Raw genomic sequence first — 22760 nt, forward strand, 5'->3', positions numbered from 1 at the left:
AAAAAGAAATGCTAGATAAATTTAAGATATTAGTTCCTTGTAATAAAATCATAAAATAGACTAATCTCTTATAAATTTAATCAGAAAAAAGAGGGAAATAAATCAAGTGTATGCAATTTAAACATAGAAAATATTAAAAAATAAGTACAAGAGTAGAAACCAAAAATGGAATCTACACAGAACTATATGTTGATTATAAAAAAGCAATGAAATTGGATTGTATTCTATTTAAAATCATAAATTACAAGAATTAACACAGTGGAGTATAGAGTACCTACATCAATAACCAAAGGAACTTAAGAAATCATAAAACAAAACCAAGCAAACTTTTTACAAAGACTTCTGGGTCCAATGGTACTAGTGGTAAGTTCATTCAGAGTTTTAAGAAATTGATAATTGCTAATAGAAAATCATGAGGGGGCCTTCCAATTCTACAAATCTGTTCACAAACCTAATTTTTAAAATCACGTGAAAAAAATTGGCCCTCCCTTGTTGTTAAAGGGGTATTAGAAACTTCCTTTTGAAAAGATATTTGTGGTAGTTTCAAGATCTTCTTAGGTCAAGTTCATTTTGTCTCCTTCCTTCCTCCCTCCCCTCCTCTCCTCCTCCCCTCCCCACCCGTCCTCCCCTCCTCCAATTTGGCCTCTTCTTCTGCCATAAATGACTAGTTTTAACATATTCCCTAATTCTAAACTAGCAACTCAATGTGAGCCTGTGCTTCAGTTTCCTTTCTTTTCTCTCCTGACTTCTCACTTACTCTCCTCACTCAAATGTCACTCACAACTTAGCTTTGTAGAGCTCAGACACCACATTTATGTTCTGATTTGCATTCTCTCTGGTGGCTGTTTTAACATGAAGTTATCCCTGCTATCAATAATTTATTTGTGAAAACCACTTATTGAGAAAGAAGTACTTCTAAGTGCAGTGATGCCTTTATCACAATATTTGCTGAGAGGGAGTGGAGGTGGTTTTTGAAATAAAGTTGGCCGTGGTTTAAAAAAGCAAACAAAAGACAATACAAAATCCTGTGAAACAGGGGATGACTCTACCAAATGGTTGTGTTTGTCTACATACTAGCTCAAGATAAAATGTATCCACAGCTTCCATTTATTTGTAACTTATTGAAGGTAGATAGAGCAAATCTCAGATAATAGGGAAACATCTCTCATACTGCCATTCTATCATTCCTTTATCCTTCTCCACTCTTGTTTGTGGGTAGTCCCCTTCACCAGACATTCTGAATACAGTTCTACAGGTCTTTAACCCCATCTTCTCTCAGATGTAAAGAAATATTTAATGGGTCATTTGAACTTGTTTATTGGTAAATTTTTTCCCTTAGATATAATTAAATTCCAGTCAATGAGTTTCCTCTAATACAAATTTGCATTTTTAATCATTTTATGTAAAGTTGAATAATGATTGATTTTTTTCACTGGTAAAGGAATTTAGCCGTTAAAAAACTGGTAGGGAGATTTAACTGTCTGTGGTGTTTTAAACTGTCCTCCAGATGCATTATGATACCTGTCTTCCATTCATTGGCTGATCCCAGTTTGTTTCCTCTTCTTCCATCCCAAGATTTCCAAGTGTATACTTTATGAACCCCAGTGCCTTTTTGAAGTCATAGAATGCACTCCATCATTATTTTAAAGAAACTGACAAAAATAGAGTGTTGCATTATACCCTGGCATATACTGGGACTTTACTGATTTAACGTGATTTAATATTAACTGACACAGTTGTAAATCTCATAATTATGTTCACTACTCTCATCAATTGTCTATGACAGAGTGGCACAATTTTACCAAGTAATTTCAACTATACAAGGTGAGATAGCACAAAGAAAATAAGATCGTTGTTGTACATTATTAAACCACAAATCCAAAATGAGTACTTAAAAAGCCTAGGGTGAAAATTCAAATGTCAGCTTTGTTCAAATATTCAATTAATCACATCATTGAAAATTGTCACTGAATTAGATTGAATGGTTGTCAAATGTCACTGATCTGAAAAATGATATAGTGTTCACTCTTCCTGGCATATGATCTTAGATAAAGAGGATTCTAAAGTGTTCTTTAAAAGTAGTATTTTATGTGTCCTTTAAGTATTCAGAAACTTAAATAGCCATTTAATGTATTTTGGGGTATGTCAGAACATAATATCTTTGACCAAACATAAACTGCTTCCATTTATTACTCATAAAATCCAGTGTTCAGATATAAATTCCAAATTTTTAATTTATGTTAGACAAGTATTATTTTTTATATTAAAATTTCAGTCTACACAATAGGCCTGTGATACGGCTGCACCTTATATATATTGATTCCAAGGATCCAGAAGAAGTGTATCCATTTAACCCTGTCACTCACTAACTACAGGATATTTGTCAAATAATTTCATGACTTTGGTTCCACTTTGTCATCTGTGAAATGTACTAATAGAAATAGTTGCACTTATTTCAAAATATTCTTCCATGGAACATAAAAATATATACAAGCATATCTTATAATCTTTGAATTCATATTCCGATGCAATATGAAATTATTCCTCTTAAAATGAAGCTAGTTATCACTGAAAATAATTTCATAAGGTGAATTGTTTACCTTCCCCCAACCCTGTACATTTCTTGCATCAAGGAAAAAATATTATGTTTTTCCTTACATATTCAACTTAAAATTGAGGTAATCATTTACTTTGATTTGTACGCATGGAGATCTTTTGGGATAGTAATAATATGGCTACAAATTATATTATAATTGAAAATTTTTCTCATTATAATGAATGTTAGTCATGTATCTTAGAATTTTTTGCCATTGCTGTTGCCAAGTGTTTTTTTTTTTTTTTCTTGAAATCAGTATACATGGCTGAAAACTGGATAGCTCTGGCTACATAGGGTTCTTTAAATTTTTCTTTAAATTTTATTTTATTTTTTATACAGCAGCTTCTTATTAGTTATCTATTTTATACATATTAGTGTGTATATGTCAATTCCAATCTCCCAATTCATCACATCACCCCCACCCCCACCCCCTGCTTTACCCCCTTGGTGTCCATATGTTTGTTGTCTACATCTGTGTCTCTATTTTTGCCCTGCAAACTGGTTCATTTGTACCATTTTTCTACGTTCCACATATATGTGTTAATATACGATATTTGTTTTTCTCTTCCTGACTTACTTCACTCTGTATGACAGTCTCCAGGTCCATCCACATCTCTACAAATGACCCAATTTCGTTCCTTCTTATGGCTGAGTAATGTTCCATTGTACATATGTACCACATTTTCTTTATCCATTTGTCTGTCCATGGGCATTTAGGTTGCTTCCATGACCTGGTTATTGTAAATAGTGCTGCAGTGAACATTGGGGTGCATGTGTCTTTTTGAATTACAGTTCTCTCTGGGTATATGCCCAGTAGTGGGATTGCTGGGTCATATGGTAATTCTACTTTTAGTTTTTCCAGGAATCTCCATAGTGTTCTCCATAGTGGCTGTATCAATTTACATTCCCACCAACAGTGCAAGAGGGTTCCCTTTTCTCCACACCCTCTCCAGCATTTGTTGTTTGTAGATTTTCTGATGATGCCCGTTCTAACAGGTGTGAGGTGATACCTCATTGTAGTTTTGATTTACATTTCTCTAATAATTAGTGATGTTGAGTAACTTTTCATGTGCCTCTTGGCCATCTGTGTGTCTTCTTTGGAGAAACGTCTATTTAGGTCTTCTGCCCATTTTTTGATTGCGTTGTTTTTTTAATTTTGAGCTGCATGAGCTGTTTATATATTTTGGAGATTAATCCTTTGTCCATTGTTTCATTTGCAAATATTTTCTCCCATTCTGAGAGTTGTCTTTTCGTCTTGTTTGTAGTTTCCTTTTCTTTGCAGAAGCTTATAAGTTTCATTAAGTCCCATTTGTTTATTTTTGTTTTTATTTCCATTTCTCTAGGAGGTGGGTCAAAAAGGATCTTGCTGTGATTTATGTTACAGAGTATTCTGCCTCGGTTTTCCTCTAAGAGGTTGAAAGTGTGTGGCCTTACATTTAGGTCTTTAATCCATTTTGAGTTTATTTTTGTGTATGGTGTTAGGGAGTGTTCTAATTTCATTCTTTTACATGTAGCTGTCCAGTTTTCCCAGCACCACTTATTGAAGAGACTGTCTTTTCTCCATTGTATATCCTTGCCTCCTTTGTCATAGATTAGTTGACCATAGTTGCATGGGTTGCATAGGGTTCTTGCTGTCGTTAAAGTGGCATTCTATATTGCCAGGTATAAGATACACAGTATTTATAAAAATTCAAGTTAAATAGTATTATATTGAAAGTGTGTATGTCTTTTATCTTACTATCTTGTGAAATCATTATATATATATATATATATATTTTTTTTTTTGGTACGCGTGCCTCTCACTGTTGTGGCCTCTCCTGTTGTGGAGCACAGGCTCCAGATGCGCAGGCTCAGCGGCCATGGCTCACGGGCCCAGCCGCTCCGTGGCATGTGGGATCTTCCCAGAGCGGGGCACGAACCCGTGTCCCCTGCATCGGCAGGCTGACTCTCAACCACTGCGCCACCAGGGAAGCCCCTGTGAAATCATTTTTGAGGGCAGGTTTATAGAGGGAAGCAAATGAAGCCCTCTAATATACAATATTCCATCTAGGAAATTTTGCTTAGTTTAGTTATAAGAGCTACTTTGCCAAAAAGTTTAGTTCTGTACCTTATGTTCAGTAAGCCTACCTGCATTGAAATTTCTATTTTGCTATGTTTGTTTCAATATTCTTTCACCATTTCAATGTTTATATTTCCTTAACATTATGAGATTTTTTAAATTAACTGCTTAAAATCTTTAGTGTCAAAGAGGAAATGTATAAACAAACAAAAACACAGTTCTGTTAAGAGTTACCTTGTGATGTATGATTATCATAAATGCATCCAAAATAGAGAGAAATTTTAACTCATTTCACTAGTCTTTAAGCAATTTGATAAAACAGTTCATTTTTTAGTCTTTGTCCTCAACAGTTAATATGTGGTATATGGTGGATGGTGAAAAATATTTAATGAATTATGTAGAGCTTAGTCACTAAAGTTAGGGGGTAGTATCTTTATAGTGTGTTCCCAGTACTAAGTCTTATGATGTATTCTATGTCAAAATGTGCTTTTGAAAGGTATTTTTCAATGCAAATTTCTATATTTGTTTAAAATAAAAAATAACACTTTGAATGTACAGATATGAGAGGGAAGAAAAAAAACCTGCCAGTAGAGACCCAAGGCCACAATGGCCAATGCAGCCCACCCTTGATGTTGTATATATTGAACTATTCATCATTTAATAATAAAAGATTCAATACATGCATCTTTCAATGGCAAAAGTGGGTATGATTTATGCCCATAAGTCTTAAAATTTTATATGAACCTTAAACACAGTATAAAAGCACATGCTGCAGGGCAGTGAAACTCCTTTGCTTTCTCTAAATTTTTGATCTTTTAAATGCATTATGTTTGGAAGGATTATATAAATACTTGAGGAATTTCTCTTGAACATGGAGAAGTCTCTTTAGCTTGACTGCATGATGGCAGATGTTTTATAAAAGGCACTCAGCACATTTAAAAAGCAAATCCTGTTTGTCTTGAGTGTTGGAAAGAGATTCTCTATTATAAACAGTTTATGAGAAAGAAATGTATGGATCTGAAAGAACCAAATATATAGAAGGTAGAAGTATCTGCATGAGGTCTATCAGGAGGGCTGTTTATTTGATAAATCCCAGTGCATGGTTTTTCCCTAAATGTTAGTTATTGTTTAAGATTCTGGTTAAGGAAATCCACTCAAACTCTTAAAGATGATATTTCATGGTTCCTTTTATAATCTTACATTCTATGTGAAGTTATTTTATAAGGTTTAATCAGCAGCATTTTTTGGTTATTTAAACGCACATACCAAGACTGATAAGTACAAAGACTGCTTACCCTTATCCCTTACCCCATGCCTAATGAAAATAAAATCTCAGGTTGTATTCTGCATATTAAGGAAAAAAAGTGACTCCTCCTTAGGATAAATGTTGAAATCTGAAGTGATCTGGAAGAACCACATCCTTTGAAACATATGAGGAACCTCCTAGCCCTAACCTAATATCAACTGGCTGAATGATACAAGATGTGTTTTCATTAGTCCCTGTAGTTATAAAATGTCCTTCTCAGTGGTTGTCTAAAAAGGCAAGAATATCATTTATTGGAAAGATGATGGTTCCTTTATTGAATGAGACATAACTTTCTACAACATCCATGTTAGGAATGCATATGCTTAAATTATTTACAAACTAAAACTGGAAAAGTTTATCCATCTCCCTGCCACCACCAAAAATTTCAAAAGCATGGAAATATTTGTAAGAGATTTATTCCTTAGAACCTTGTCAGATATATCACAGGAATATCACTCCCTTGCATTTATTTACCTTTTTTCTTTTACCTTCTGTTTTACCCCGAGAAGTTCCATTTTCATTATTTGACCTGGTTATTGCAAGTTTTTAAATGTCAAATGTTCCTCATTCCAAAGTCACTGTGTGCAGTTTATATCTGATGAACTCATTCTGCTATTCTTCTTCCTGTAAAACTAATCAAAAATAATATAAACTTGTCTAGGTCGGTAATCTCCTTTCACTAAACCATTACATTTCAGGTTCATTTTAAATCTTATGGTTTTCCTAAGTATTCTTAAATCTTACATGTATCAGTATTATATGTATAAATCCTTTCAATATAACCACCGTGGGCTCTCTAAATTTAGCTTGTAGAAAATATCACTGACAATGCTAGATTGCATCCAAGCCTTGAAGGAACTGGGGATAAAACAAAACCTCGGATAAAACAAACATTATTCTCTTGAATAAGCAATAGAAAAGAATTGTTCCTCATGCCCAGTGGTTAGTAAACTCATTTAGTAGGTAGAACACCAGGAAGGAGCAGTGCTCTCTGGAATACTTATATATTAATCGTAGAATTACTAAATATAAATTTTTGTACAAAATCAGATATTTTAGTCTAGCTACTAATGTGGGGACAGAATAGGAAGTCCCTTCAATTCGTGTTCTCACACCTATAAAATGGATAACAATAGACTACTGTATTCCAAAAGCCAATTCCTTAAGTTTCCTAGGTGCATTTTTTTACAGCCAGCTCATCCTAACCCAAGGGATTTTTTCCTATGAGTTCACATTTAAATATTCTGCTGGAGCCACAGTAAGGTTCCATTAATGGTGAGGGAATTCCGTGGTGGTCCAGTGGTTAGGACTCCACACGCTTCCACTGCAGGGGGCCCGGGATCGATCCCTGGTCCGGGAACTAAGATCCTGTGTGCTGTGGTGCGGCCAAAAAAAAAAAAAAAAAGCAAATGGTGAGAATTTTCTATATATTCCAGAATTATGTTTGAGTACAGCATCTTCCACAGATAACACTGCAAAACTCTGAGCCAGAATCTAATGTTACTTTCTGAGTAGAGTCTTAGGCCTGTTTGCAGGAACTCCTAAAGCCAATCTTCATGTGGAGGTGAACTTTTCCTGCAAAAATTCAATGCATGCTATTTAATTTTCACACATAATATCAATTTTCACACCTATTCATTTGGTGTCAGATGCTTTCATTATGCAAAACAGGGAAACATAACTTTCGGCCTCCTCAGTGACCTCAAGATTGAATTTCCTGTTATTTTGTGCTTGTTACACCCTCCCACACACACACAGAATCCATTTATTAGCATATATGTCATATAAATGGTTTTTGTTTTGCTTACTAGACAGACACATAATTATTCATTTAACATAGATATTAACGTATTTTAATTTTTATTTTCCCTTTTCATAGTTATTTGGAAATTAGATTGATAATCCTTGGAAGATGTAATTCCAGAGCATATATTAGGAAAAAACTACGTAAAAGAAAGCAGAGAAGCAATTGTGCGGCATGGTGATGATTATTTGAGAAGAGCTAGTAATGATTTAAAAAATATCAATTTAATTCATAGCTACATGGTGAGATATGGGGCATTATTAACAACAGCAAGCATACGAAAATTGAGAGTCAAATGGATTAGCCATGAAAATGAACAAATAAAAGGGTTTATTGTTTGGTAAAAGCAATATTCAATAGAACCTGAATAATATGCCATCTGTAGACTATAAAACCTCACAAATTTGTGTTTATAAGATATCACACATGCACACTCACACATACACTGATCATATGAATAGGGAGCTTTTTAGGTCAGATTAGGAAAGAAGTTGGGAAGAAAGTGGGGCAAGCAAAATGGAAAAGAAAACTTGTCTCAAGAACAATAGGAGAGGCATGTATAAGATCTCATTCATGCATTTGTATAAAATAATATTTGTGTGGTCTTATATATAAAGAAATACAATATTTCTAAAAAGAACAAAAATGAAATGATATATACACACATACATATGTACATATACACAGACATAGAAAACGGTACAAAGATTAACATATAGTTTACCACTCAAAAAATGGGGATAGTTGTGTTTCTTACAACCCAACTACAGGATGACAAAATACCTACCTATGACAACACGACTTGATCAAATATGAACCTTTAGAAAGGAATGATGATTGGTAATAATTGCAGTGTGATAAGATTACCCTCTAAGGCACACACAGTTGAGAATATATGTGTGAAATACCACTTAAAAGCCATGCTACTTACTTATTGCACCCTATGGCAAGCACCACCAACAAAACTGGCCTACTGGATAGGATAGTATAGTGAGTAACATTGGCAATAAAAAAAGTGAACTAACAAAATATAATTGCAAATCAACAGAAAGTTACATAAATTGGATTACATTATTGTAACTGTCTACAGAATATCCCTATAAAACTAAGATTTAATACTATGCTCTTATTGTTTATTGAAGGTTGACAAAAGAAATGGTCAAATGGTTATCACTGCTTCACTTGTAAAGTTGTAATTAAAGATGCAGTATATTACTATAAAATGCACATTTCTTAGAGTTGAGAATTGTGAAAAGGTTTGTTGTCCCTGACAAAAGTGTAAGCATCCTTGTACTGGTTAGAGACATTTACAATGAATCTCAGCTAGTTTTTTCTCAGTGCCCATAAGAATTAGCCAAGATCTGTTCAACTTTTCTGGTATTATTATTTTTCTACCTCATAGTAGCCTAACTTGTTCCTTGCATTCCTTGAGATTTTTTAAGACTCTTCATAATCCTGCCCCAGATTGTTTAACAACTTCACACATGCCACCTTGTCCCTGAGTACAACACTTCTAATTCCCAACCATGTAATATCTTTTACGCTTGCCCCCCATATCCTTAGTCACATGTGTCTTCTTGGCATGCCTTCCACACACACCCCCTTTATTTGTTCCAGTTTTATATTCCTTCTTTACAGATTCGGTCAACACTGAATATTTCCTCTTTCTTTTGCTTACACTGTCACAAAAATTTCTTTTTCTCTACTGGGTGTCCATGAGACACAGATGCCTACCTAATTTTTTCCAGTGGTTATAAATAAGTTTTATTGGAACACAACTATGCACATTCCTTTAGATATTGTCTAAGGCGTGTGTATGTGCCAGTGACTTCTTTTTATTATTTATTTTTATTGTGGTGAAATGTACATGTCATATACATTACCAGTTTAAACATTTTTAAAAATTGGTGTACCATTTTTAAGTGTACAATTGAGTGGCATTAGTATTATACATTCCCCTATGTATGCAACCATCACCACTATCCATCTCCAGAATGTCTTCACCATCCCAAACTGAACCTCTTACCTGTTTAAAAAAACTCTGTAATCACCTCTCTCTTAGCCCCCGGTAACCTCTATTCTATGTTCTTTCTCTATAAATTTGACTATTCTAGGTATCTCACATAAGTAGAATCATATAATATTTTTTATTTTATGGCTGGATAATTTCACTTAGCATAATGTTTTCAAGGTTCACTGACGTTGTAGCATGTATCAGAATTTCCTTTCTTTTTAATATTGAAGAATACTCCGTTGTATATATACACCATGTCCTCTTTATCTATTCATCTGTCAATGGATATTTGGATCATTTCCACCTTTAGGCTATTGTGAATAGCTGTGAACATTGTTGTATAAATATCTGTTTGAGTCTCTGCTTTCAATTCTTTTGGATATATACCTAGAAGTGGAATTTTTGGATCCTACCTAATTTTAATTAACTTTTATTTTGTGACCTGCTATTAGCCCGTGAGCTTTTTGACATTAGGGATTCTACCTTAGTCTTCTTTATCAGGCCTAAGCACAGTCCCTGATATAATATAGATTGGATTTTAAAAGGGATTTTATGGGGATAAATAAATGGAGGAATCATCTCCCTACTCACACAGAGAACAAGCTTATGAGAGTGGATAGGGGCAGCTGGTATCTAAGTGCCTGCTGCTTGCTCTTAGTCTCCCCAGGATGATCCCTATGGCAAGTCTAAACTTAACTACCAGCAGTGGTTCCCCAAGTATATCTATTTTCTAGAAATCACATGTTCTTTATTTAAATAATTGAATCTTCAAAAATATATGGTGTGATTCTCACTGTCACTACAATTAAGTTCCAGAAAGCAGGAGTATTTTTCCCTTTTGTGTTCTAAGTACATCAGTACCTGACATATGAATTTGTTGAATGAATTAATCAGTAAACCAATTCTTAAAGTTATAGCATCTTTTCCACATGGAGAGCCCCTCCCCTCTACTGACACATGAGGAATCCCCAGATGAAATGTAGATGATGGTGCTTTCTTGTTCAGGAGTCATTCATCTCCCCTGGGATCTAAATTCTAGAAACTTGTTGTATCTACTTTGTATAATTAAAATGAAGGTATCATGGCAAATTATTGTTTGCATGTATAGGAAAAAAATCTATATGAATGCCCAGTAATTTGAAATTCTGATATTTACTTCAACACTGAATTAGGAAAAATTTGCATGGGGTACTACTAAAATTCAGCTGTCCAATGAGAAGCATCTGCATTGTAGAAATAAGCAGACGTGTAATGTGTTACAATGGCAGTATCACCTTGACTTTCCTATACCCAAGAAAATCAAGGTCTTTCACCTTAACCAGCTTTCAGGACTTCTGCTCATCCACTCTTCAATACAGCCTTACTTAAATGTCCATTTATATGCTGTCCATTTACTTCAGACTGACTTCTCTGTAATGTCCATATGGTACCATCCTCACATGTAATCTATTGCATAGCTTAGTAATGCCCTCTACTATAAATTATATGTGGAATTAAACTATGGACTTGTATCTAGATCTTTTATCCTTATTTCAATGATTCTACATTTTTCTGTATCAATTATTTGTTTTAATCCAATCCACCAATCATTTGTATATAGTTGGGATATAAAAATAAATTTAAGTATTAGATTATCCATTGAACCTACAAATAAGTTTACATGGGGAGTAATTGGGAGTGATTTGGCAATGAAACTGAAGAGTAGCCTTTTTATTCTTTTCACCTGGATTTCCCACATAGCTTCATAGTTATAAAAGTTATAATTAATAGGATTTAGAAAATTAAGATGAATGATAAAGAATATATTTTAACATTGAGTGAGAAAATGGTAAACCCATCTTACTGGAGGAAGAGACAAGAGGGAAAGACAGATCCAAGTGAGACTTAATTCAGTAAAGGTTTAGAGCCTGAGAGAATGAAAGGTTTAACCAAAATGAATCTCGGCTATTTAGTGAAGCTCCCTAGAGGAGGATAAATGGGAAACTCTCTCAGATCAATACCCTCAGGACAAGACAAAATGGCAGAGTCCTGGAGACAGCCAAAAGAAAAGTCAACCAAAGGTATCAGTGAGCCTAGGGATAGTAAGAAGGGAGAGAAATCTGAATTCTCAGCCCTCAACCCTTGCTCTGACAGTTTCACCCCCATTGTATAGACCTTAATCTGAAGTTGCATATTTGCTTTATTGTGATATTCTCTCTTTTTAAAGTATCCCTGGATACTCATTTTTAAAGTTAACCTTTTTCTTTGAGATAATTGTAAATTCACATGTAGTTATAAGCAATAATACAGAAAGATCATGTGTACCCTTAACGCAGCTCTACCCCAATGGTAACATACATTAAAATTATAGTATAATATTACCATGGACATCAACATTGATACAATCCACCAGTAGTATTTATGTTTCCCAAGTTTTACTTGTACTTTTGTGTGTGTGTGGCAACGTGTTTTTAGTTCTTTACAACATTATCACATGTGTACATTTGTGTATCCACCATCAGAGTCAAGTGCAGAACAGATCCATCATCACAAGTATCCCTTGTGCTACCCTTTTATAAACACATCCACCTGTCCCTCCCACCCCACCTCAGTTCCTAACCTCTGGCAACTGCGACTCTGTTCTCCATTTCTGTAATTTTGTCTTTTCAAAGCTGTTATATAAATAGAATCATACTGTATGTAACCCGCTGTGATTGGCTTTGTTTTTTTTCACTCAGCATAATGCCCATGAGATTCACGCAAGTTGCTGCATGTATCAATAGATGTTCCTTGTCATTGCAGAGTGGTAGTCCACGGTATGGATGTACCAATATGTTTAACCATTCACCCTTGTATGGCATCTGGGTTGTTCCCAGTTCTTGGGTGTTACAAATAAAGCTAGTATGAACACTTAAGTATAGGATTTTGTATAAACAGAAGTTTTTATTGCTTTAGAATAAATGCCTGAGAGCCCAATTGCTGGATTGTATGGTAAGCACATGTTCAATTTTGTAAGAAACTGCTGGAAATGTTTTCCAGAGTTGCTGTACTATTTACATTTCCACCAGCAAAGCATGAGTGACCCAATTTCTCTATATCCTTATCAGCATTTGATATTGTCACTATATTTTTTAAACTTTTTCCATTATGATAAGTATGTAGTGTTAACTCTTTATGTTTATAGTTTGCATTGCCCTAATGGCTTGTAATGTTGAATATCTTTTCATGTGCTCATTTGCCCGATGTGTATGTGTAACCTGACTCCACCTAAAAAACGTTAGGAGCAAGAAGGACAGGAGATGGGATTTGTCTTGAAAAAATAAAACTCTGCCAAATTTTAATTCCCAAACCCAGTCCTAGATAGAGAAAAGAGAGCTGGCCATTAGCTCCATTGTTTAGTAGAGTTCTAACATGTAATTCTAAAGCAAGGACATTTTAGTCAAATGCAGTCACCCCTAATTACAATAGCACTCCTCTGAGCTAGATAAAAGGATTGATGAAATTTCTATTTTTGAGTTTCAATTATGTCCTAGGAAGCACTTTTTAATTTTAAGCATCCTTTATGAGTTATCATTATTATATATTTTATTTGGAGATACTTTTTTTGCAGTACGCGGGCCTCTCACTGTTGTGGCTACTCCCGTTGCGGAGCGCAGGCTCCGGACTTGCAGGCTCAGCGGCCATGGCTCGTGGGCCCAGCCGCTCAGCGGCATGTGGGATCTTCCCGGACTGGGGCACGAACCCGTGTCCCCTGCATCGGCAGGCGGACTCTCAACCACTGTGCCACCAGGGAAGCCCTGGAGATACTTTTATTGGACTCTTTAATCTGCAGTAATTTATTTATACACTAAAAGTACACTCATTTCCTATCTCTTTGTAAATGTGTTTGGGGACACTTGTTTGTTACAGAAAGTTCAGTTGCAAATGCAGTTTGTTTCATTTTTAGATTTTTAAAAAGCTATAATGCTGCTTAGGCTCTGGAAATAGATAAATGCAATTACCTTTGCATTTTGTTTTCTTTTCAAACAGACATTTTGTCTCCTTCCTTCAAATGTTTCCCCTTTATCTTTAACAGGTTGATTTAGTGAATATTGGAAGCACTGACATAGTAGATGGAAATCATAAACTGACTCTTGGTTTGATTTGGAATATAATCCTCCACTGGCAGGTAAGAATCCTGGTGATTTTTTTTTTTGGTGAGGGAAGGTAAAGTAGCTGATCCTTCCTTTCATTTTTACCATTGATTTGCAAAACCTGTATATCCCTAACAATACACAGCCCATCTCCATAGTGCTGCCTTTTAAACTGGGATGATTGTCATCTGCAATGTGAAGTATCAGCAGATTATAAAACAGGTTCTAGCACATTCGCAGGAATATTTTTCTAAATTTTATTTCACTGGGTACAGATGAGGCAAAACAAAAAAGAAAACTTTTCACAAATAGGTCTTTTGTAACTCACCTAAAAGTAAATCTGCATAGTTTTGTAAGAAGAGGGGTATTTTTCCTGTTAATCACTATCAAATGAATAAGACTCTGTGCATCGTGTGTATTCTCAGTGTAAACTAATGCCAATAAAAGATTATTGGGATATCATGATCTGTATATGTATTATACAGAAAAACTTAACTTCATAGTCTGATTTGGAAATTGCATTTTTTCTGAACCACCTCAGCACAGGGTCTTCTGAATGCCTATATTTACTGGTCCTCTGCAAAATGGATCACAGATCATTGGTTTAGTGAAGAGTATATATTTTTTTAGTCAGACCGACAGGAGCTTAAGTTTTAACTTCCTCATTTACCATCTTAGTGACATTGGATATAATGTCATCCCTTTCTGGGCCATAATTCCCTCACTATCAAAAGTGAAAAAAAAATAATGAACACGTGTATTTCTTGTCAGGATTAAATGAGAGAATTACCATAAAGCACTCAGTACAGTGTACCATTTTCCTTAGAGGCATATCATACTAATAACTCTTTTTTTTTTCCACTCATATTTTAAGAATTTGGAGGGTAAATGAGATGCCGGCTCTTTTTACTGGTAGAGATTACGTTTTTATATAACAGCTTTTTTTGAGATATAATTTATATATCATAAGTTTACCTGTTCTATGTGTAAAATGCAAAGTATACCAAACTGGTTTAGTTCTGTTGCCCAGCACTTCTCAAACTATTTTGAGGAAGAAACAATTCCCCCCATCTTTCAAACGTTTTAGGATATTTACAGAGTTGTACCATCATCACAACAATCTAACTTTAGCACATTTCCACCACACTAAAAATAAATCTCATGTCCATTTACCATCACTCTCCTCTCCCACCCCCAACCCTAGGCAACCATTCATCTATTATCTGTCTCTATATGTCTGCCTTTTTGGACATTGCATACCAAATGCACTCATACAATATATATTCTTTTATATCTGTCTTCTTGCACTGAACATAATCTTTGAGGTCCATTCCTATCGTAGCAGGTATCACTACTTCCTTTAGTAAGGTTGACTTTTAACTTGAATTGTAGGTTGGTACTGCTCGGAGTCAGACAGTATGTAGACCAGAGGTATACCTACTGAACTCAGTACCCATATTTTTCTTCCAGTTGACTCCCATATCTTTTATTGTAAATACTCTGAACTGGCTCAGTCCTATTTCACAGCAATATGGGAAGAGAGAGAGAACAACCATAACGGCTGACAACAGAGAATAGCTCATAAGAGCCTCAAATGAGCCCAAGATTCTCAATTCTGGGCGTTTTTCATGTAGTGATGGTGTCAGATAGAACCAGCAAGGCAACATAGCGTCCCCCACCAAACTGGTTTCCTTCTGTTGCTCAGTACTTATCAAACTATCTTGAGGAAGGAGCAGTATTTCCCCCCTTTTCCATTGTGTGTAAATTACAATAAAACTGAAGCATTAGAAAAATGAAATAAAGAGACACATAAAACCCAAGCTTTTTTTTTTTTTTTTTTTGGTGGTACGTGGGCCTCTCACTGTTGTGGCCTCTCCCGTTGCGGAGCACAGGCTCCGGACGCGCAGGCTCAGCGGCCATGGCTCACGGGTCTAGCCGCTCCGCGGCATGTGGCATCTTCCCGGACCGGGGCACGAAGGCGCGTCGCCTTCATCGGCAGGCAGACTCTCAACCACTGCGCCATCAGGGAAGCCCCCAAGCTTCTTTTTTATCATTAAGCTCAACCGACATAAATAGGACTCTGTAAAATTGCTATGGAAGTTTCTAACGGACTATCAACTATTGTATTGATATTTATCTTATGGCCTCGTAACAAATTGTTCATGGAGAGACCCCAGCTTGCAGGAAACACTTTGAGTTGCACAGATGGCAGTCATGACAAAGCCAGCAGGAGGACTTAGGCGTGCTCAGAGCCCCAAAAGGCTATTTTAATTGTATTTATCACCCAAACTGTCTCTCATATGATCTCACCCTTTCTTATCTCCTCAAAACCCTTTCCAATTCCCTCTCAACTCACTGCAGGATAGAGTTTAAAACTACCCTGTCTGATATTTTCTTCATTTGCTTGTGCGTGTGCTCATTTTTTTAATTAGCATGTGGAAGGGCTTTCACATGAGGAATACCAGAAGGAATGCTTTTGCAGTCTGTCCTGGTCTGAGACTTCTCTTAGAGTCTTCTGTTTTCCATCTATGTCCTCAAATCACCATATCCTTGTGATTGCAAGGATGTAGACTCTTCCCAGCCTCTGCCTCTTTATCTTATCTCTCTTCTATCACACTGCCCTGTTCTACTAAAACTACTAAATCATTTTCTAAAAGTTCCTCCTGTTCGATACTCCTCATTATAACCCAATGAATCGCAGAAGATATTTTCACCAAGAGTGCGTATTTGCCTTCTTATAAAATAGTCAAAGAAGCCCTTGAGTCTCAGTAAAGATTAAAGGACACACTGGCCAACCTAATGTACTTTCCAGATCTATGAGATTAAGAATGACATGAAGAGATGGAAAGATGTGAATCTTTGGTTCCAGTGTCATATACTATGTTATTACTATTGCTGTGGAGGCCTGCTCTCTGAACTTGCAGAAACTCAGGAATGCCAACCCCATTTCCCCTGTCACTGTTTTTCTGGTTTCTACTTAAATGAAATGATTTGCCTGAAAAATAATGCCTGTATCGAGGAGTAAGCAGCTTTGAGCAAAATTGTGAAGTAGACAATGTGTGTTAGGTGTCCCTTTCTTCCTTCTTTTAAAGTGCAAACCATCCTTTTTAGTGGGGGCAGGGGGGTCACCTCGGTTCTGGGAACCAGCTGGAGATAAAAACATATCCTGCTAATGAAGCTGAATCTGGCCTCTGTACCCCGACACCAAATTAATTCTCAGAGACAGAGTTTTGGGTGAAGTAGAAAAGAATATCTTTATTGTTTTGCCAGGCAAAGGGGGCCACAGCGGGCTAATGCCCTCAAAACTGTGTATCCCAACCAGGAGGGGGTAGTGAGGAGTTTTATAGTAATTGTTCAAAGAGGGTGTGATCAGCTTGTGGACATTCTTCTGATTAGTTGGTGGTGAGGTAAGTGGGAGTTGGCATCATCAAACTCCTGGTTCCAACCCGTCTGGAGTGTAGGTGCTTTTGGGCAGCACACTGTTAACTTCTCCCACCTGGTGGAGGTTTCAGTATCTGCAAAACAGCTCAAAGATATTGTTATGTGTATCCCTTGAGGGGGAACCTGGACCTTGTCCCAAGGCTGCACTACTGTTTCTCTTGACTGCTCCTCCCTTGTCTCTGCATCCCCTCCCTTCCCTAATTAGCAACTGTTTAAATCTGCTCGTTGGAACTCAGGGAAGGTCCTGGAGGCTGAAGAAAGCCTATTTCCTGTAATCAAGAAATGGGGGACACAGAAAGGCTTTTGTGCCCAGGAGTCCCACAGGGTCCTGCTTGGTATCACTAACAGTGGTGTGCTCTCAAGGTCAGACCCCCACCTTTGCTGGCTACCTCAAAAGAAATACTCAATTCCAGGGCTCCTTTACACTGGAATGTTTATGTTATTTACTATGTGCACAACAGATAAGAGAAAGATGGATTTTGCACTGCTGAAAGCCCTTACTGTAACCTCCTGCCTACCTAGTGCCTTCTGGGCAAAACAGGTCTCGATCTTCTGAAGGTCTTTCACACACTACCATCCATCCCTTGTAGAAGACTATTCCTCCCTCTCTTCAGTCCTACCCCTCTGCTGTAACTCCTTTTAGTTACAGGATGGATTCTGGGAAGCAGACTCTGAGTTTGGCAGGCAGGTTGTTCATGGATGCACACCCAAAAGCCTTCTTGAACTCCATGGAGAACTGGGAGCTAGAATGAGCCTTTAGAGTTATCACGAGTGGGGCTGAAATGGTTGAGTCTGTATACAATTTCCCTTCATTAGTTAATAAGGTGTGCTGCCCTAGGAGGGATGTCACCATAGGTGACATGCTTGTGCCACTCAAGTAGTTCCTGAGGGGACTCATGGGTGATGTCTGTGTCAGGACAGCTGGAGAAACAAGCCCTTCCTTAAAGGAGAATCCTTAAAGGTAGTGCATCTGCAGGTCCATCACACCTTCTTTGCCCCGTTAACTCCTAGTCATTTTTTGAAATCAGTGCTCAAAGACATTCCATTTTTTTCCTTTAAAAAATAGATGTATAGCTGTATTCACACACACACATATTTATTTACATTGATTCTTTCTGTGAGCCCTGAGGGTGGGGAATTTTTCTGCTTAAAGACTCCCCATAGGAGCCGCTCAGTGTTTGACTGAAGGTGGATCCTTAATAAAGATTTCTTGGTAACTCTCTTTTCTGTAGGAAAAGAAGAACTGTTATCTCACATTGCCCTTTATTATTATTTTTTTCTCAGCAACATTTGCACCCAGGTAGAAGCAACAGCAATGAGGCTGAGGCTGATAAGCTGAATTAGTGACATAATGATGCTAAAGGAGCTTTGCATCGAATACCATGTTGTTCTTTAACATTATGTGCATAGAGGGCAGTCTGGCCAAGCATTTCACAAATGAATCCCATTCATCATTGGAGGGTTGCCTGATCAGTGCAAATCCATCAACACCACTGAGCCAGTGTCTGCCGATTCCAACCCTGGTTCAGCACAGGACACACAGGACACATCCTGCAGTCTCTGTACATGGAGGCTGTATATTTTATAACTTTAGACTATGATGAGAAAAATTATATATCTTACATAACTATTTGACCTATTTATTCAGTAAGTAAGTGGCTAAATAAGCAGGTCAGGAAGGAATTAAGAAAACTGGATAATGCACCCCTAAATAATAGATTTAGCTATCAAGGGATGGTGACAAATGTATGCAAAGATTTCACATCTTCACATCAATCCCACGTTTACAAAACATCATCTCAAATCCTTTTCAAGTATTTTAAAGTTATATTTAATAGTCTATCCTAAAATTTGCATTGAATCTTTCATAAAAGGATTACTAACATTGGAGATGTTAAAATATGTATTTTGCCCGAAGGCATTTGTTAACTTCTGCATGGATGAAGAAGAAAATAAAATGTCATATTTGGAATACACAATAAATATTCATCATCTGATCAAATGTTGGTAGTATATGGACCTTATACTGCCCAAAAGGGAAGCCCTTGGTGGTCAAAACCACTCACATTTACTTATATACTTACTTTAAGTATGTGATAAGGGGGCTGACATTAAAGAAGGAGCCTAGTAATGATTCCTTTAATAGAAAATGTAGACCGTCTGTTCTATAATGAGGTGTCAACTGCATTCTCGAAACCCAGAAAATGGATTTCTGCAGCAGCTGAATTAGAAGCGTGACAGTTGGAAATACAACAACCTGCCGAGTGGCATTTGCACCTGCACACAGCCTAGGACAGAATCAAATGGCCAGAAACCAATTCATGAAAATAAGACCGAACCTGGCCTTTTTCCCCTTTTGCACAGTCTTGCTTTCCGCTTCCCTTCCGGGAGCCGGGGGTGGGAGGGTGGGTGGGGCCCAACCAACGCTACGACGTGGCCCCCAGACCCCACCCCCCAGGACCCAGCGGCCCCTCCCAGTCCTGCGCCGCGGCGCTCCTGGCTGCGCGCCCTCTTCAGCTCGACCTGAAGCCGCCAGCTGCTGGCGGAGTCGCGTCTCTCGTTCGGCCTTCGTCTTCCTCACTGCGCCCGTGCTGGGGTCCCTGCTGGCCCTTGGCTTTCTCCTTGCCGCTGCCACCCTGCTGAACAAGTGGCAGGGCTTGTGTAGGCCCTGAATGGACTTCCTACGCGGCGTCACAGCGGCCTTAGTCTCCTTCGCCATCTCCACAGCTGTCGCTTGATGGAATGGGGCTTCGGAACCAAAGCCCAGGCGTTTTCTTTGCCGCCATGCTGTTTGCACTTGACTTCTACCTGACCTTTCACAACGTGGCCGAATTTCTCAAACAAGGGGACTCTGCAGAGGTGACCGCAGCCCACAAAATGGAAGTAGGGAATTCCGACTGTGACTCCGGAGGTGGCCAGGGGGCCGTGTGTTGGGAGGGAGGCTGTGACTTCTCAGAGTAGCAGTGGGACTTGCTGACGGAGCGGGCCTCGTCACGGCCCTGAGGTGACGTTCCTGAGCCCAGCACACAGGACGGCACCCCTTGCCTTAGAACTATCAAGCCGCTCTGCACGTGAGGGCGTCTTGAATGTTCCACCCCTTCTCCCCAGGTATGGCTCACGGACCTGAAGCCCTTTAACTTCTCTGCCAAAAACAAGTACAAGGGGACAACGTGCGTAGAGCCTTGTTACCTCCCCCTCCCCACCGGCCCCCCCTCAAGAGAAGATTTCATGCTGTGGGCAGAGTAACAGCTAAGACGGAAACCACCACAGGGCCAACCTGCCAGGCCCCAGTCGTTTTTGTCTGCATTTGGTGCCCCTGTTCATGACAGGCACTTTGTCCAGAATGATCCTTGCAAGATTCTTTTGTTCAAGGAGCACTAGCTGCCTCTTCTTTCTTGAGGCAGGGAGAAAACTGACCTTTGCCCTGTCATCTAGGAGTGAGTGAATCTCGGTGCTCATAACTGGCCAAGCATTTCGCAAATGAATCCCATTCATAATGGGAGGGTTGCCTGATCAGTGCAAATCCGTCATCACCACTGAGTCAGTATTTATTAACTGAAGATTAGAACATTCAGGTTTAAGTTTGTGTGCTTCTTGTTCATGCATTTCCTTATGAAAATATCTTTCCACACGTAGGTCAAAAATGTAATGAAAAATATCATGGCTGGATTGCAACAAACCAACAGTGAAAAGATACTCCTGAGCTGGGTCCGACAATCAACTCGTAATTATCCACAGGTTAATGTCATTAACTTCACCACCAGCTGGTCTGATGGTCTGGCTTTGAACGCTCTCATCCACAGTCATAGGTAAGATTATCGAAACATTGAATAATTTTTAAAAGTATTGATTTAGAGTCTGATATCTTTTTCTCCAGCATGGTTCCTGATCATTTCCCACTATGCAACATGTTATTTATGCTGACCATATTGATCTAACCATCCATTGGAAGGTACTGAATAAGAATATCCTATTTTTATGTGATATTACACTTAGTTGTTGAAATGTTAAAACTATCAGAGCATGAATGTGGTTATGGTGGAGAGGGGGTATCGACATCTTTGAAATTGAGACTGCCAGAAAATCAAGGTTATATTCTAACTTTGCTAAGAATGGAGTTGGTCTTTCTATACAAATAATGTGTTAGTAATGAGCTTCAGCTGTAGCGTTAAAAATGGTTGTAGATCTTATGTGAGTGGCTGTAGTATAATTAGTTACCATCATCAGATTAATAATGTGAAAAAGAAACATTTCTCTTGTCAGATACTTAGATAGCAAATACCATAAGGCCCTGTATGTGTGTATATATATGTATATATACTTATATTTCAGGGGTAAAAGAGGCTCTGGGCATCTTAGCAACCAAGGTAAAGAGCAGACCACAATTAATTCTATGACTCAGTACTCAGAATATCAAAAGAAACAATTGCTCTGGAACAGCAAAGCAATTGCTATAAAGCATGAGAGTTGTTCTGTTGACCTTCGTAAAAGGAACTCAGTGTGACATAGTGAACCAAATGTCCTTAACTATATTCACACTATTATATTTTCTAAGATAAAATAGTTGTTTGCTTTTTCTTGTATAAAGAAGCTTAGTAAGTGAATTAGTAACAGTTCAAGAAAAAGCAAAACAACATGATAAATACATACATTATATATAATGAATACATTCATATATATTGTATGTATAATACATTTACTCTAACGGACATGTGCTTTGGTTTTCCTATTACCCATCTCTTTTACCCAGCCCAATCCCCAGGGTCAGATACATTGCCTTATTAACTGTGCTTGAAATGCCACTGGACTGCATCTGCCCTGATTTTCAATGCAGCTTATCTTTTCTCACTTTGATCTTTCTTTTCTCGACGAGTCTAGTCTACCATTTTCCTATGCCAATCTTGCTTCTAGAAACATCCAGAATATAAATTTTCTTCCTGGTTTACCCGTCCGGGAGCAAATGCTCTCTAAATAAGCATCTTTGTCAGGTGTCTTGCTCCAGCTGTGTTTAATTAACCCCATCTAGACTGAGTTTCCAGGTGAATGACTCAGCAACCTGACTTTGGAAAGGAGGCAGGCTCACACTCAGTCGGCATGTTAAGCGATGTTAATATGTTGTTTTTCCTAAGTGTGACAGGAAGAAAAATATTCCACAGCCTCAGTACAGCCAGATGAGAGGGAATAGAGACGCTCATTCTGCATTATAAGTCAGTGTTCATTTATGCAGCCACATGCTTCACAGTAAGGGCCGGAACATATTGATCTTGCTGTTCATGTACACATTTGCAGATGAACAGAAATATCGAGGATCGGGTTATGCGGTCCTTGTTGGCTCGTTAGCATTTTCTTTTCAAGTGGAAGACTTCAGTCCTGCAAGCGTGTTCACAGACTACATTTGTTAATATTCCATTTCATGATTTCTGAATGT

The 22760-nt window shown here is 37.7% G+C and overlaps 1 protein-coding gene across 16 annotated transcripts in view; it reads left to right on the top strand.

Annotated features, from left to right (window-relative positions):
- DMD (dystrophin) overlaps positions 1–22760 on the top strand; it is a 2843071-nt gene that overhangs the window by 1108919 nt on the left and 1711392 nt on the right. For 13 of the 16 annotated variants that reach the window (XM_079909736.1, XM_079909735.1, XM_079909718.1 and 10 more), the window contains 2 exons: positions 13834–13926; positions 20969–21141. In XM_079909736.1, coding sequence (XP_079765862.1) covers positions 13834–13926; positions 20969–21141 — 266 coding nt within the window. The other 3 variants (XM_079909721.1, XM_079909722.1, XM_079909723.1) reach the window with 3 other exon arrangements.

Source organism: Stenella coeruleoalba (genome assembly GCF_951394435.1).
Source record: "Stenella coeruleoalba genome assembly, chromosome: X".
NCBI lineage: Eukaryota > Metazoa > Chordata > Mammalia > Artiodactyla > Delphinidae > Stenella > Stenella coeruleoalba.